The following is a 14,262-nucleotide window of genomic DNA, read 5'->3' on the forward strand; positions in this document are numbered from 1 at the left end:
TATATATATATATATAATTGTGTAAAATTAATTGTGTGTTTGTTTTTTTATAATGATTAAGGTTATTATCATTTAAAATAAAAATTAATTTCAATTTTGTGTGTAAAAATAGTAAATACTTTTTTTTTAAAATTATTACTTATTAAAATTTAGACATTTAAACAATTACAAAGAAAAAAAAATTAATTCTCTCTCTATCAGGTTTCTTGATCCGTCTCTACTTATACTCATCTTGTTTCTTTTTTTTTTTTTACAACAAACACATTTAATTTTTACTTTATTTCTTACATTTTTTTTTATCATTTTTTATTTTCATCCACCCTATCTATCCTCCCTAAAATTAAAATGCAGTGCCTAAGCGATGGTATCGAAAAAGAAAAACTCTCCTTTTAGACTTTTTCCTTTACTGATTCATTTTCACTTCAGCCGATTAATCTTGTCTCCGTATGTTCCAGATTTGATTGCTTCAGTAACTTTCACATGATTCCCCTTCTTTTACAAGATGCAATATAAGATTGCAGAGACATTGACACATGAATAATTATGGTCACATGCCAAATGATAATATAGCACGTGACAACGTGATTTCATATTATAAGATTTCTACTTTAAGACATAATTCCAAATGGAGTACTTCAAATCAGTTAGAGGGGAAAAAAATATTTTTAAAGGTAAAAAAAAAAAACTCTTTTAATTAGCCAAGTTAAATTTTAGTTTTTATTAAAATGTTAATAGGAAGATTCAAATTTATGATCTCTGTTGTCTTCTCTCTTTAACCCTTAAACTTTATTTCCAACCACGAAATTAACTTGATAATTCTTAGTAAAAAATAACATCTATCTTTCTTATATGTTTCCTCCCAAAAAAATTATTTCTATTTTCTTTTGTTGGGAATATGAGTAAAATTTTCTAAGTGTGGAGGTTCTATGTCATTTTCAAATATTAGTCTAATTCGATTTGTCAGATATAATGTTATTTTCGATTGGTAATTTAATGTGGAGTATACTATGATTGAATCGAAAACGTTTTTCTATAGGCTAATGTTATGATTAAGTATTCACATTAGAATGAGGTGCATATGTTATTTGGGTTAATTTGAGAATTATTTGAATATATGCTTGATTGGATAGTTGATTATCAATTGGAAACAAGCTTACTAGAATGTTCATTTCGATTGAACAATGGATGGGTGAATGTTAATAAACAGATTTTTATGATGAAACATTTATAAAGTTTCTTAGTGTTTGATGAATTCAATTTATAAAAAGAGTTTCTGAATACATAGGTTATTAGAAAATGCAAATGAGAATATATTGAAGACACGTTGCTTTTGAACGTGCATCTCCGAAGAAAACAATAAAACGATTTCTGATAGAAATAATGAAAGAACAGATAACATCTTAGAAAGACTTACTCGAATATGATGTGCACATATATAAATGTTGTAATTCAACTGTTAGGTCGATGAAACTATAAATAGACACTCAGATGATAATTTTTTTTCTAGTTACGAAGATTGCACAAATTTCATTTACACTAACACACCTCACCTAAGAAATGGCTACTAGTTAGGAGAATAATGTGTATCTTCAAACCTATACTTCAATGCAATTCTTTCAATCAATTTACCTTTTGCAATTCTCTTCCACTCTTCTTCAAACTCTAAATTCTTTCCAATTCTTATTTCTTCTCGGAACTTTACTCTTTTATTTTACTTGTACTTTACATTTTGCACTTGTTATTTTTCGTTTAATCCGCATTTTATTTACTTTTATTGCACTTAAACTTTGCATTTCGTTTTTACTTTTTGGTTTTATAACCCAATATATCTCTACTTGTGAAGATATAGTGCACAGCTTTCTGATTGCATTAGCATTTGAAGGATTTTTGTTTTGATTTCATAGTTGATCATATCTTAATTTCTTAAGATGTTTTTATTTTGCATGAAATTCTGAGTGCACTGATCACTTATTCAAATAAGTTATGTGTCAAACTGATATTTGGTTCTTTGTTACAGTAACCATTTCAAAAACTCAAATGGTGCAAATTTATTTTAAAATTGAAGTGTTGTATTTTTTAATTAATCTCATAATTCTCTAAGTTGAAAGTTATAACAACATTATAATTTTAACAAAAAAAAACTCATAATTATAATTGTATCTCACTAAATAAAATAAGTTGTTTATAATTGATTAAAACAAAAATAAAAAATTAATAAAATTTTAATTCAAACATCCAAAAGAATTTTCACCATAAACACCACCCTGCCAACCTTCTCCCCACAACCAATTGCGTGGAATCAAAGAAGGGATAAGGGGTAAGTAACTGATAACTGATAAGATTAAATAATTTTAAAAAAGACAATTTATCTTGTTTTCTTTCATTTCATGAAATAAACTCACGGCATTCCAGGCAACTTCGTAGCATCCAAGGAGTTATAAATTCTTCCACTAACATTCTAATAAAAATTAACAACTAACATTAACATTGGTGGATAAAAAATATAAAAAAAATCAGCATCTACCTGCCCAGTTAGTGTTCCCACTGGTATGTATGATTAAGGCCAGTGCTTCATTTATATTTCACTATGTGAAGCGATGCCAACCAACTAAGACTACAGTTGCAAATTAAACTCCCAAGTTCAACGCTTAATTATTTATTATTATTGTTACTATGGCTATTAGTGGGTATGCACCAATGTTCTCAGATTTCAGCTACGATGTTTTTCTAAGTTTTAGTGGTGGAACCAGCAACCCTTTTGTTGATCCTCTCTGTCGAGCTTTGCGTGACAAAGGAATCAGCATCTTCAGATCAGAAGATGGAGAAACTAGACCTGCCATTGAGGAAATTGAAAAATCCAAAATGGTAATCGTTGTGTTTTGTCAAAACTATGCATTTTCCACTGAGTCTCTTGATGAACTTGTCAAGATCCGAGAGTATGTTGACAATAGAAGAAAACAGGTTTGGACAATTTTTTACATAGTGGAACCATCAGATGTACGGAAACAAAGAAATTCTTACAAAGATGCCATGAATGGTCATGAAATGACATATGGAAAAGACTCGGAGAAGGTAAAAGCATGGAGGGAAGCTTTGACTAGAGTATGCGACCTAAGCGGAATACATTGCAAGGACCATATGTAAGTTATTCTTATCAAGTTAGTAATATAGTCATCTATCATACTATCAATGGACTTATATCTGCTATGTGAACTTAAAAGATTTGTTATATGCAAGGTTTTAAATTGTGGTTGCGGTAGCAGTAGCAACCTTGTCGTGAATTTTGATATTGCAAAAGGGAAATGTTAGCTACACATTTTCATATCAACTCTTTATTATTGATTGGAATTTGTTAGAAATCACAATATTGTGGTATCACTTCTAATTTAACGAGTATCGCTCATGATTTGTGATTAAAGAGTGTGTTAGAGAATGTTTTACTAGCACTCTTCATTGCGAAAAATTGTGTATAAATGTAGTTGATGGGACCACCATTGCAGTCGCAACGCCATCGAAGAAACTCCCGAAAGTCCAAAATCTTGACATTGGGGCTGCAATTATAGTTATAGACCACATTTTAATACCTTGGTTAAATATCAAACACTAAGTTGAATGATTTTAATTAAATTACTCGGCAACTGCAAATTAGTCTGCAATTTTTTTCAACGTTGATAATTGCAATGCAACCGCTATTTAAAACCATGTAAGTTGATATAGTTGTTTGATTTTAGTTATCGATCATATTTGAACATGATTATATGTTGAAACGAATGGGAACATGGAAAATTTTTATGAGTTTGGTCTTTATTGGAGTCTAATTTTTCTTTCCAGTATAACTGCAGGAGTTTTTATAGTGTAGTTTTTTTTTATAGTACTATAATGAAATAGGAAGAGTGTTTTGTTCCCGTAGGTTTGAAGCTGAACTTCAGAAGATTGTTGAAGCTGCATCCTGTAAATTATTTCGTGTGCCTGGACAAATGAACCATGCAGTTGGACTTGATGATCACTTTGAACAGGTGAAAGCATTCATAGATGTTGAGTCCAATGATAAGGTTGGCGTATTGGGAATTTATGGAGGTGGTGGAATAGGCAAGACCACATTTGCCGTCTATCTATATGAAAAGATTAGACATTATTATTTTGAAGCTGCAAGTTTTCTGATTAAAGTCAGAGAACAATCAAAGGAAAGCAAGAATCACTTGGAAGATCTCCAAAACAGACTTCTATCTCAACTGGGTGTAGACACAGGAACCATGATAGGGAGTACGAATAAAGGAGAACTTGAAATCAAACACAGGCTTGGCCATAGAAGAGTTCTTCTAGTTTTGGATGATGTTGATTCAAAAGAACAATTGGAGTTACTGGCTGGAAAACATGATTGGTTTGGTTCTGGCAGTAGGATCATTATAACAACAAGAGATGAAGCGGTGCTAGATTATGGTGTTAAAGTTAAGAAATATAAAATGACGGAGCTAAATGATCGTCACTCTCTTGAACTCTTCTGTCAGAATGCCTTTGATAAGCCTGAACCTGCAAAAAACTTTGAAAGTATTTCTCATCGTGCAATAGGCTATGCAAAGGGTGTCCCTTTGGCTTTACAAGTAATAGGATCCAATTTGAAAGGAAGAAGCATAGAGGAATGGGAAATCGAATTGGGAAAATATCGGAAGGTTCCAAATGCTAAGATTCAAGGTGTACTAAAACTAAGCTTCGATAGCCTGCCTGAGACAGAGATGGGAATATTCTTGGACATTGCTTGTTTTTTCAAAGGGGAGAAATGGAATTATGTTAAAAGGATATTGAAGGCTTCTGATATAAGTTTTAAAGTACTTGCTAGCAAATGTCTAATAATGGTTGATAGAAATGACTGCTTGGAGATGCATGATCTAATACAGGACATGGGTAGAGAGATTGTTAGGAATCAATCGCCATCAAACCCTGGTGACCGTAGTAGATTATGGTCTCACGAAGATGTTCTTGAAGTACTGAAAAAAGATTCAGTAACAATCCTCCTTTCTCCCATCATTGTTTCAATTACTTTTACTACGACTAAGGTAGCTAGTTTTAATTCCTTATGCATTTTTTTACAGGGAAGTATAACAATTGAAGGAATTATGCTTCATCCTCCTAAGCTTGAAGTAGTAGATAAATGGACTGATACTGCCTTTGAGAAGATGAAGAATCTCAGAATTCTTATTGTTCGGAATACCAAATTTTTAACAGGACCTAGTTCTCTACCGAATAAATTACAACTTCTTGATTGGATAGGATTCCCATCAGAGTCTTTTCCACCTAAATTTGATCCCAAGAATATTGTTGACTTCAAGTTATCTCATAGTTCTCTGGTATCCATAAAGCCACCTCAAAAGGTATGCATATGCACATTTGCTTTTCTGTAAGACAAACATAGTAACAAAATTGTCATTGTAACTAGTATGATCTAAAATTTAATATGATGAAATGCTACTAACCATTGTTAATATATTATGTTTCATAGGTATTTCAGAATTTGACTTTTGTCAATCTCTCCCAGTGTCATTTCATAACTAAAATACCTGACATGTTTGAAGCTAAAAACTTGAGAGTACTGACAATTGACAAATGCCCCAAATTGGAAGGGTTTCATCCATCTGCTGGACATATGCCTAACCTTGTATATTTAAGTGCATCAGAGTGCACCATGCTCACGAGTTTTGTGCCAAAAATGAATCTGCCATATCTGGAAATGCTTTCATTTAACTTTTGCAGTAAACTTCAAGAATTCCCAGAAGTAGGGGGGAAGATGGATAAGCCATTAAAGATTCACATGATAAATACTGCTATTGAGAAGTTTCCAAAGTCCATTTGTAAAGTTACAGGGCTTGAGTATGTTGACATGACAACTTGCAGGGAACTCAAAGATTTATCAAGTTTTGTGTCATTGCCAAAACTTGTCACATTAAAGATGAATGGATGTTCGCAACTTGCAGAATCATTTAAAATGTTCAGAAAGAGCCATTCTGAAGCAAATAGCTGTCCAAGTTTAAAGGCATTATATTTAAGCAAGGCTAATCTGTCACATGAGGATCTTTCCATAATTCTTGAAATATTTCCAAAATTGGAATACTTAAATGTGTCCCACAATGAATTTGAATCACTCCCAGATTGCATCAAAGGATCATTGCAGTTGAAAAAACTTAATTTAAGTTTTTGCAGGAATCTTAAGGAAATTCCAGAACTTCCATCAAGTATTCAAAGGGTAGATGCAAGATACTGTCAATCCTTAAGTACAAAGTCATCAAGCGTGCTGTTGTCTAAGGTTAACTACATTCTCCATTTTTTTCTTCCTACATTTCCTTAGTTTAATGTCTTTTTCAACTGTTTATATATATATATATATATATATATATATATATATATATATATATATATATATATTATCTACTTTGACATAACCTATATATCAAACAACCCAGGTTTAAGGTTTTTAAGCATCAATGATCAAATGATCATTTTTAACTTAGTATAAGAGTTATGTTTTTCTTAAAGCTATTTGACATACAAGGTAGTCTAAATATATATTATTTGGCTTAACTTCATGGTTCACTATTTTCTTGATGTCACAGATTTATAAAGAAAGGGAAAAAATACAAGTTGTGATGCCAGAAACTGAAATTCCAAAGGAGTTTGACAGTAAAGATGTCCTGCTTTTCTGGGCTCGCCGGAAGTTCCCTGTTGTTGCTTTTGTTTTTGTTTTCGAGGAAGTAAAAAAGAATGATGATATACAGATGGATACCTCAGAATTGTTTCCTGGAGTTGTATCAGCTGAGGAGTCCTACACTGTTGGCCTGAACTTGTTTATAGACGGCAAAGAAATATGTCGCAAAGATCATCATTATTGGAGTATTGGGGATCAACATTTGTTAGTATGTGATCTACAGGTTTTGTTTAAAAATGAAGAGTGGCAGGATCTTGGAGATGACTGGAAGGCCTTTCAGATTCAATGTGAATCAACGTTGACTCTGAGTCATCAGGAAGTTTATGTGGACAAGCAGAAAACAAACACTGATGATATTCAATATATCTCTCCCAATTTAACAGGTTTGGTTCCAAAAACAAGTCCACATAAGAAAACAAGACATGGACAAAATTGTGATGTAATAGAAAAATTTGGCCAGAACTTGTTAATACAAACTACCTCTGTTGCCAACGTGTTATTGAGCTGGTGGAGGAATGCCAAGGCTGATATTAGAGGGGAAGTTTCAGCCTCTACCTATGAGGCAAGTTCACTGCAAGAACATGAAGATGTTGTCTGGGATGTGGCACAGATTTTGGAGATGCTGCTGGAGAATTTGCCCCAGCATATTACTGATTCAGAAGTTCAAAGAACAGGCCTATTGGCGGTTGAATCATTGATTGCACGGGCACAACATAAGAAGGAATACGGTCATGAGAAGTTGCACATCAATCTAACCATGCCTATTGTTCTAGTGGAATGTAGATGTCACCCTCATAAAGAATTAGAAGGAGCTCAAAACCTTCGCTATTGGGGATCTGTGGAGCTAGAAGAAGGAGACCCACGTGTGTGGAAAATTTGGAAGAGCAATGAAGCCTTCAAGGAGAGGCTAAATTACACAGTTCTGTTGAAATGTGAGCATCACTCTAGAGAGGAAGCTTCAAAATCTGACCATGGGGAATCCTTGGAGGAAGAACACAAGGGTTCTGAATTACAAGCATTGATGAGGAGGATAGAAGAAGACACTATAAGGTTGAATAAGTCTTATGGAAAGTTGAAGGCATCTATTGTTCCAATGGATGTTCTAGTTTCTGACAAATATCTTCTGGAAACGGCAATCATTAGAGGACTAGAAAGATTGGGAAGGTTGGGGTCTAATTTCAACAAGACAGAATATGGAAAATTGAGGGTGGAGCATCATGCTCATAGCATTACTCATATGGAGCATGAGTTGAGGATGGAGCAGGATGCTCAGAGCTCTACTCAGAATCAGGAGCGGCATGAGTTGGGGGTGGAGCATGATGCTCAGAGCTCTACTCAGGAAAAGAATAAGTTGGGTTGGATCAGATCATTACTAGGTGGATTTGGGAGGCAAAGCAGGTGAAAGGAGGTCAAAGAACAAAATGGTATATCCTACCTTCTATTTTGCTTCTTCTGTTCTGGTTAATTGTTTAACGAAAGTGGTAAATTTATCTTTTGCATGTATTGTCGATAATTTTCTTTGGAAGCATAACTGTAGTCTTAATTTTGCATTTAAGTGACATGTGCTAGTGTTTGTGATAACAAAAATTGATCTTCACAAAGACAGTAATGTGCAAAGGCAACTTGTGCTTATAGGAAACGTAGTAAGTGGTCGGTTAAAACATTTTTATGGTTATAACACTCTTTTATTGTCAGTGAGATCAGTCGCTGCTCCTGCCAAAGTTATAGCAGGTTTTGATGACTTATGTAAAGCACCTCACTCTTGTATTTTCCACTGAGTGATTGATTCTCTTGCTCGGGTTAATTACATGTCTTCTAGTTCTATGATGCTTTCGAGCAAACTGCTTTCTAATCAGGCCAAGTGTGTCCCCTGTGTGACTCTATTCGTTATATACTTTACATGATATGATGGACATTTTATCAGAAAAATCTAGAAATTTCAGTAGACATTCCATATATTCAGGTGTGGTTCGTGGCTTTGAAATCGAAATTTCGTACATCTTACAATCTATAATATGAAACTAAAACAAATAAATAAATACTCCACTATATCATTAATGCCAGTAAAAGTAATGATTTAATAAATAATTAATGGGTCAAATAAAACTTGCCATGACTACAATTTCTTTAAAAAGGGCTCCGACTAAATTACACGCACATACAAGTTCAATAGTTCATATTAGAGTCTCAAAACAGCCCCGACTAAGAATTAAATGTGGAACACCAATCCGGTACGATTTTTTGATCCCTAGGGAACTGTACTTTCATCTCTTCTAGTAAATAATTATGAATTAAATGTACTCTGTCCTCCAATTTCAAAACATTTGCTAGTAGTATAAGCTTATACCGAAGACTTATCTCATGGGGAACAGCTGGTTGTGATCAATCTGAACCTTTTGCCAGCTGTACATACAGAATGACTGTGATTGTTTTGTAGTTTGGAGTCGAATTTTGAATCTGTTATTTGGAGTCTGACAATTCTAGGACTGGCAGAGTTGGTTTTGATTATGTTTATTGTTTAATTTAGTTGATACTCTAATCTGAATCTATAAGCCTCAACTCCAAACAAAATACAAGGCATTTTGTCCTCATTCTAATCAAGATCATTTAGGGAAAATGACTCATTTAATACCTTGAAAGATACATTTATCTGCCAAATGTCGTTCTCACAATTTTGAATACAAGGTTTTATTGTGACACTCTCTACTTCGACATATATATAAATAAATATAATATATAAAAATATATTGGTAAACAAAATCACATAAATAAAAGGTTCACATCCACTTCAATTACCTAATAAAACTTATTAAAAATATATTTGGCTCCAAACAAGGCTGTCAAGATTTACAAAATATTTTGTTAAATCAGTGAGGTAAAATGAAATAGACTAACATCATGCAATTAATATAAACTTATGTTCCAATATTACATCCTATCAAATTGTGTTCCGACGTCCTTCAGCACAAGGTTCCTTCAAAAATTCACCTAGTCATCTGCTCCCTTGAACACAAAGTTCAAGATCATCATAGGATTCAAACACAAATAACACACAGGGAGTGAGTTATCACATTTCTAACTAATGAAGAGTAACGAGACAACACATAGGTATAAATATCATAAAAACAAAATAAAACCTACACATGTTCATTTTAACTCCTAATTGCGATAAACTCATCTCTTACCTCTAAGCGGACTCACGTGTCTTTCGACAGCAATAGCGGCACACGTGTCTTTCGACAGCAATAGCGGCATCTCTAGCAGCTCCCTGAGATTCCTCCAATTTTTCCTCCGATTGACTGATCCGATAGAGTTCCCAAAATCAGAGAGACGGAGAAGGGATTGAAGCCTCCATATGTATTATTTTCGTGCGATTCTTTTTCTCTCTCCATGAATATTATCTCACAAATCCCAACGGTGAAGGTGTGCGGAATTGAATCGCGAACCACATATCAAAATTTCATGAAAATCCAACGGTTAATGAAATCAGGATCAAAGTTTTACTGGGATGGTTTTGGGTTTCTGCGAAAAAAGAAAAGGCTACGATGCGAAGTGTATTTCTCTTAGCTCCGACATGATTTCGAAATTCCCAACGGTGAGAATGCTCGAAATTGGGTTTCAAACTTGGTACTTAAATTTCACGACGGTCCAACGGTGAATAAGTCTGAGATCATCATTTTCCTGAGACGGTTTTGGTGGTCTGCGGAAAAAAAAATTTGGGAAGGAGGAAAGGGAAAAAAATTGAGAGAGATAAGCAGTAGTTAACATATGACTATTTATACCTAAGATACTCACAACCTATTATTTTATTTATTTTTATTATTTTATAAAAATAAACTTTATTTTATTTTCTATCAAATTAATAAATAAAATATCCTTTTTTATTTTTTTCTCAAACTATTATTTTAATACACTTATTTCTCTTTATTTATTTAATTACAAAAACCTTATCATAAAACTCTATTTATCTCATGAGAAATTGCAAGCATGCCATAAAGTGAATATTACACCTCATCTATAATGCCAAACCTTTGTTATGCTTTGAAAGGGAAACATCGTTTGGTAACAAATGGCGGGTCCTATAACACCCTGTTCAATTTATTTAAATGAACTGCAATAATGCTTACTTGAATCGCAGGTTCAGTTTCTTTTAATTTGCAACTTGTGCAAAACTCCCGCTGCTGAATTAAGTGAGATAGCATAAGGTGATCTTGAAAGGGCAAATAATCAATACAAAACTAGAATTTATACAGATATGTACAATAGTACAAGGCTTCATACTGTAATATAAAGAATTATACGTAAGTAACAAGAGTAATATATATCCTATACAAACTCTAAAGAATCAAAGAATGATCTGCTGTTCATTGTTTTAGCCTATTCTGATGAAAATCTACATTGCCTCACATAACAACATACAGTTACGTATATTTAAGGAACAAGGTGAATACACATGTAGGGATAGGCATGCTTGACATTATGGCTCTTAAAAGATGGTGCTCTTAAGAACTGTGGTTTCTGAGGAAATGACCTTTCAAGCAAAATTCGCAAGGGATCAAAATCATACTCGTAGCATCGCTTCCGTGTTTGTTTATCCATTTTCGTGTAATCTTCACACCAAAAGCTTTGGTATCAAATGTGCAATTTAGGAAGAATGATGATGAGAGTCATCATTGCACATGCACTCAGGAACAGGATACTTGGTGACATCCCTCCCAGACTTGCTAGTCCTGAGTTCTGGCTGACCTAATGAATCCTGATGCAATTCCTTGATAATCCTATTGAACTCTTTTTCAGGGAGGGAAGAATTTAGAAAATAGGGGAGCATCTGTCTTTTGTTTGGTGTTATATATTTCTTGTGTCCCGCATAGGCCCGGTGACCCTGAAATAACATATAGTTTCAATATTTAGAAACTGTCGCATTAAGACTGAGTTATTACAATATAATTATAGAAACGGCCATCTATATTTTATCTAATCTTATACCTGAAGTGCATGGCCCATATTGCCTCCATGAGATGGCATGAAAACATCACTCTTCTCAGAGACTATGTAATCTATGGCAGCCATTAGAGAAGCTTTATTTGCAAATGGTTCTAGCTCTCCAGGCAAAGCAAGATCTTCCTTACTGTAAAGATGTGGAAACTCATTGATTAATGGTTGTAAGGCCTCTTTTCCACCCAGTGGTTGTCCTCCAGCCCAATAAATTCTTGCATTTTTTGGAGCACCTAGACCTTTAAGCAGCCTATAAATGAAAAGGGGTAAATAATCAGAAAAGCTTGTCACACTAATACTTAGAAGACACCTAAAATCTATTTAAAGATGAAAAGGATTATATTATATATACCTTGTAACCTCCAAAGCATTCAAGGGGCAGAGGCCAGCCAGTTTCCTTCCATGGTAAGTCATGTTTGATTTTGCTGTCAAGAGTTCAGGCCGTTTTATCCTCTCGTTGTTAACAATCTCATCATACTCAGGACTCAAACCGGGTAGACAACCAGTTCTCACCCAGACATCCTTTTCCATCCGTAGATGAAGAGCAAGGTAGGGTCCCTTGCTTTTCATTTGCTCAGCAATATCGTTACCGAGTTCCTGAACAGGCTTTGCAAACCTTAATGCCTGAAAAGCAACCTGAAAGATAGAGAAGAACATTTAGAATCTGCTATCAATTGGCACATAAAGTTAGTTACGAATTTCCTTTCTCTCTTTGTCTTTGACATACGAATAGAGACTTTGTAATACCTTGCATCGAAGCTTCTGAAGATCGGGAGGAAGATCCTTTGTTAGCCTCGAATCCAATCCACGTAAAAGCAAGACACCTTCTCTGTTGAACTGCATAGGACAAGAAGAATCATGTCAAACTCTCGTTCAACAAAAACAACAGTTAACAAATCAAAACTTTCCTAGTTATCATTGCAAAATTGATACATGTTAATATTTAATTTCGGTAACTACTTGTGTAGAACACTGTAACTCTTATTATGGTACTATAGGTAATCTTTGTTCCATCCATCAAAACTATCATAGGTGAAACTGTGATAGTTAACATGAAACTAGTAATTATAACTTAGTGCATGCTTGCATGAATAGAACTGAAGAAGAGAAAACAAACTCTTACTCTTCTGAGATAGTGTGACCGAATCCAACTGGGAGTGGCATGAGGGAGAGGGCTCCCCTCCACTGGCCTTGTCATTAGGTGTGTTGATGGTAATGCAGAAACCACCCGCACATCATTGACAAGAACACTCTTGAAGTGCTCCAAATCGAATATATCAGCAAATTCACTGCAAAATGGGAACAAACCCCCCAATAAGGAAAAAGACAAAAAAATTTTGCAAAAGACTCTCTTGTGAGACATTCGCATATAAGAAAAGAAATTAAATCAGTATCAAAAACAAGATTGAAACTAAACATGCTTCAGCTTCAGCTCAAATAGTGATATCTATGAATTGAAGATTCAATCCAAAAATGTTAACAGTTTAGTTCATAATGAAGACCATGAAGAAAAAAACATTTATTTTTTCTTTTTTACCTTTCATCTCCCCAAATGACATTGACTTGCAATATGGGGACAACCAAAGAAGCCCCAAGAATCCTAGCAATGACAACAGCATCAACAATCTGATTCCTCTGCTGATTCATCCCTCCAGAAACCACCACCATGAGGTACCTCCTCCTGTTCATCACAACCCCTTCACTCTCCCTCCTATACTCCCTACTGAAATCCAAGCAAGGCTTGTACCCCAACCCATCTGGCTGCTCCCAAAACTCACTCTTATCTTCAACCACCCCACTTGGAACCTGTGCACCATGTAACTGCACACTGCTAATCATAGCCTCTGAAACACTAACATCACCACCATCCAAAGCTCCAAGATTGGATTTTGTGGGGCCTATTGAGGGTGCACATGGGAATGGAGGAAAAGGGGTGTCAAGATTGAGGCCAAACTTGAGCATGGCAAAGAAAGCAAGGAAAAAGAGGGTGAAAAGGAAGAAGAGTCTTGGCCTCATGCACTTGACAAAGGTGAAGAATTTGGAGTGCCTTGCACACTTCTTGGGAGATTCAAGCAGAGATTGAAGAGATGAAGATGAGATGGAGTTGATGATCTGAGATGGAACTGAGATGTAGGACAACTTCTTGGCATTGTTCTTGGACTTGGCCATTGCTGGCTTCTTTTGCTTTCTTTCTTCTTCAAAGATTCAATGCTTCTTTTGGTTGGTGGGTTTTATAAAGCCTTGTTGTAATGTGGTGTTTTCTAGAGAGAAAGGATGAATGGGAATGGTAGAGAGAGAAGGGCCGGCGGGAACACCAAGTCTGATCACCAGCCTACGCGTTCATCAAAAAGTAGTTGCGGCTTTGAGTTTGGACAAATTAATTTTTTTTTATTAAAATTAGTGTTGTATTAAGATAAATTGTCGTAAAATAAGTATTAAGATACATAGTTAAATTTGTCTGAAAAAGTATGAAATATCGATAAATTGATATCTAAAAAATAGTTTATAAATATAAAAAGCATGTCAAATTAATTATACATATAATTTAATGATAAATTAATTTTTAAACA

At 34.4% G+C, this 14,262-nt stretch overlaps 2 protein-coding genes across 4 annotated transcripts; one reads left to right on the forward strand and one right to left on the reverse strand.

The window, feature by feature from the left end:
• Positions 1-2,218: 2,218 nt before the first annotated feature.
• LOC100801337 (TMV resistance protein N) lies at positions 2,219-9,011 on the forward strand. Of its 3 annotated transcripts, none has more exons than XM_041007672.1 (5): positions 2,220-3,140; positions 3,911-4,982; positions 5,091-5,369; positions 5,498-6,298; positions 6,606-9,011. In XM_041007672.1, exons 1-5 carry the CDS (start codon positions 2,674-2,676, stop codon positions 8,097-8,099), a joined length of 4,113 nt encoding a protein of 1,370 aa, XP_040863606.1. In that variant the 5' UTR covers positions 2,220-2,673; the 3' UTR covers positions 8,100-9,011. The 3 variants fall into 3 exon arrangements, with proteins under 3 accessions (XP_014620603.1, XP_040863606.1, XP_003539653.1); XM_003539605.4 differs by having other exon boundaries at positions 3,911-5,000; positions 6,606-9,010; XM_014765117.2 differs by having other exon boundaries at positions 2,219-3,140; positions 3,911-5,369.
• A 1,915-nt stretch (positions 9,012-10,926) lies between these two features.
• On the reverse strand, positions 10,927-14,036 carry LOC100801878 (O-fucosyltransferase 20). The gene is made up of 6 exons (XM_003539606.5): positions 13,230-14,036; positions 12,816-12,981; positions 12,440-12,529; positions 12,045-12,328; positions 11,684-11,942; positions 10,927-11,579 (listed from the first exon to the last, which is right to left on the reverse strand). Exons 1-6 carry the CDS (start codon positions 13,859-13,861, stop codon positions 11,343-11,345), a joined length of 1,668 nt encoding a protein of 555 aa, XP_003539654.1. The 5' UTR covers positions 13,862-14,036; the 3' UTR covers positions 10,927-11,342.
• Positions 14,037-14,262: the final 226 nt, after the last annotated feature.

Source organism: Glycine max, chromosome 12, assembly GCF_000004515.6.
Source record: "Glycine max cultivar Williams 82 chromosome 12, Glycine_max_v4.0, whole genome shotgun sequence".
Lineage (NCBI taxonomy): Eukaryota > Viridiplantae > Streptophyta > Magnoliopsida > Fabales > Fabaceae > Glycine > Glycine max.

Excerpts from the sequence above, each read along its gene's own strand:
- LOC100801337 (XM_014765117.2), top strand. The coding sequence starts at position 2,674 with ATGGCTATTAGTGGGTATGCACCAATGTTCTCAGATTTCAGCTACGAT. Across the intron at positions 5,370-5,497 it reads CCATAAAGCCACCTCAAAAG|GTATTTCAGAATTTGACTTT; the intron begins GTATGCATATGC and ends TATGTTTCATAG. Across the intron at positions 6,299-6,605 it reads CAAGCGTGCTGTTGTCTAAG|ATTTATAAAGAAAGGGAAAA; the intron begins GTTAACTACATT and ends TTGATGTCACAG.
- LOC100801878 (XM_003539606.5), bottom strand. The coding sequence starts at position 13,861 with ATGGCCAAGTCCAAGAACAATGCCAAGAAGTTGTCCTACATCTCAGTT. Across the intron at positions 12,982-13,229 it reads GTCATTTGGGGAGATGAAAG|TGAATTTGCTGATATATTCG; the intron begins GTAAAAAAGAAA and ends CCCATTTTGCAG. Across the intron at positions 11,943-12,044 it reads AATGCTTTGGAGGTTACAAG|GCTGCTTAAAGGTCTAGGTG; the intron begins GTATATATAATA and ends TTTCATTTATAG.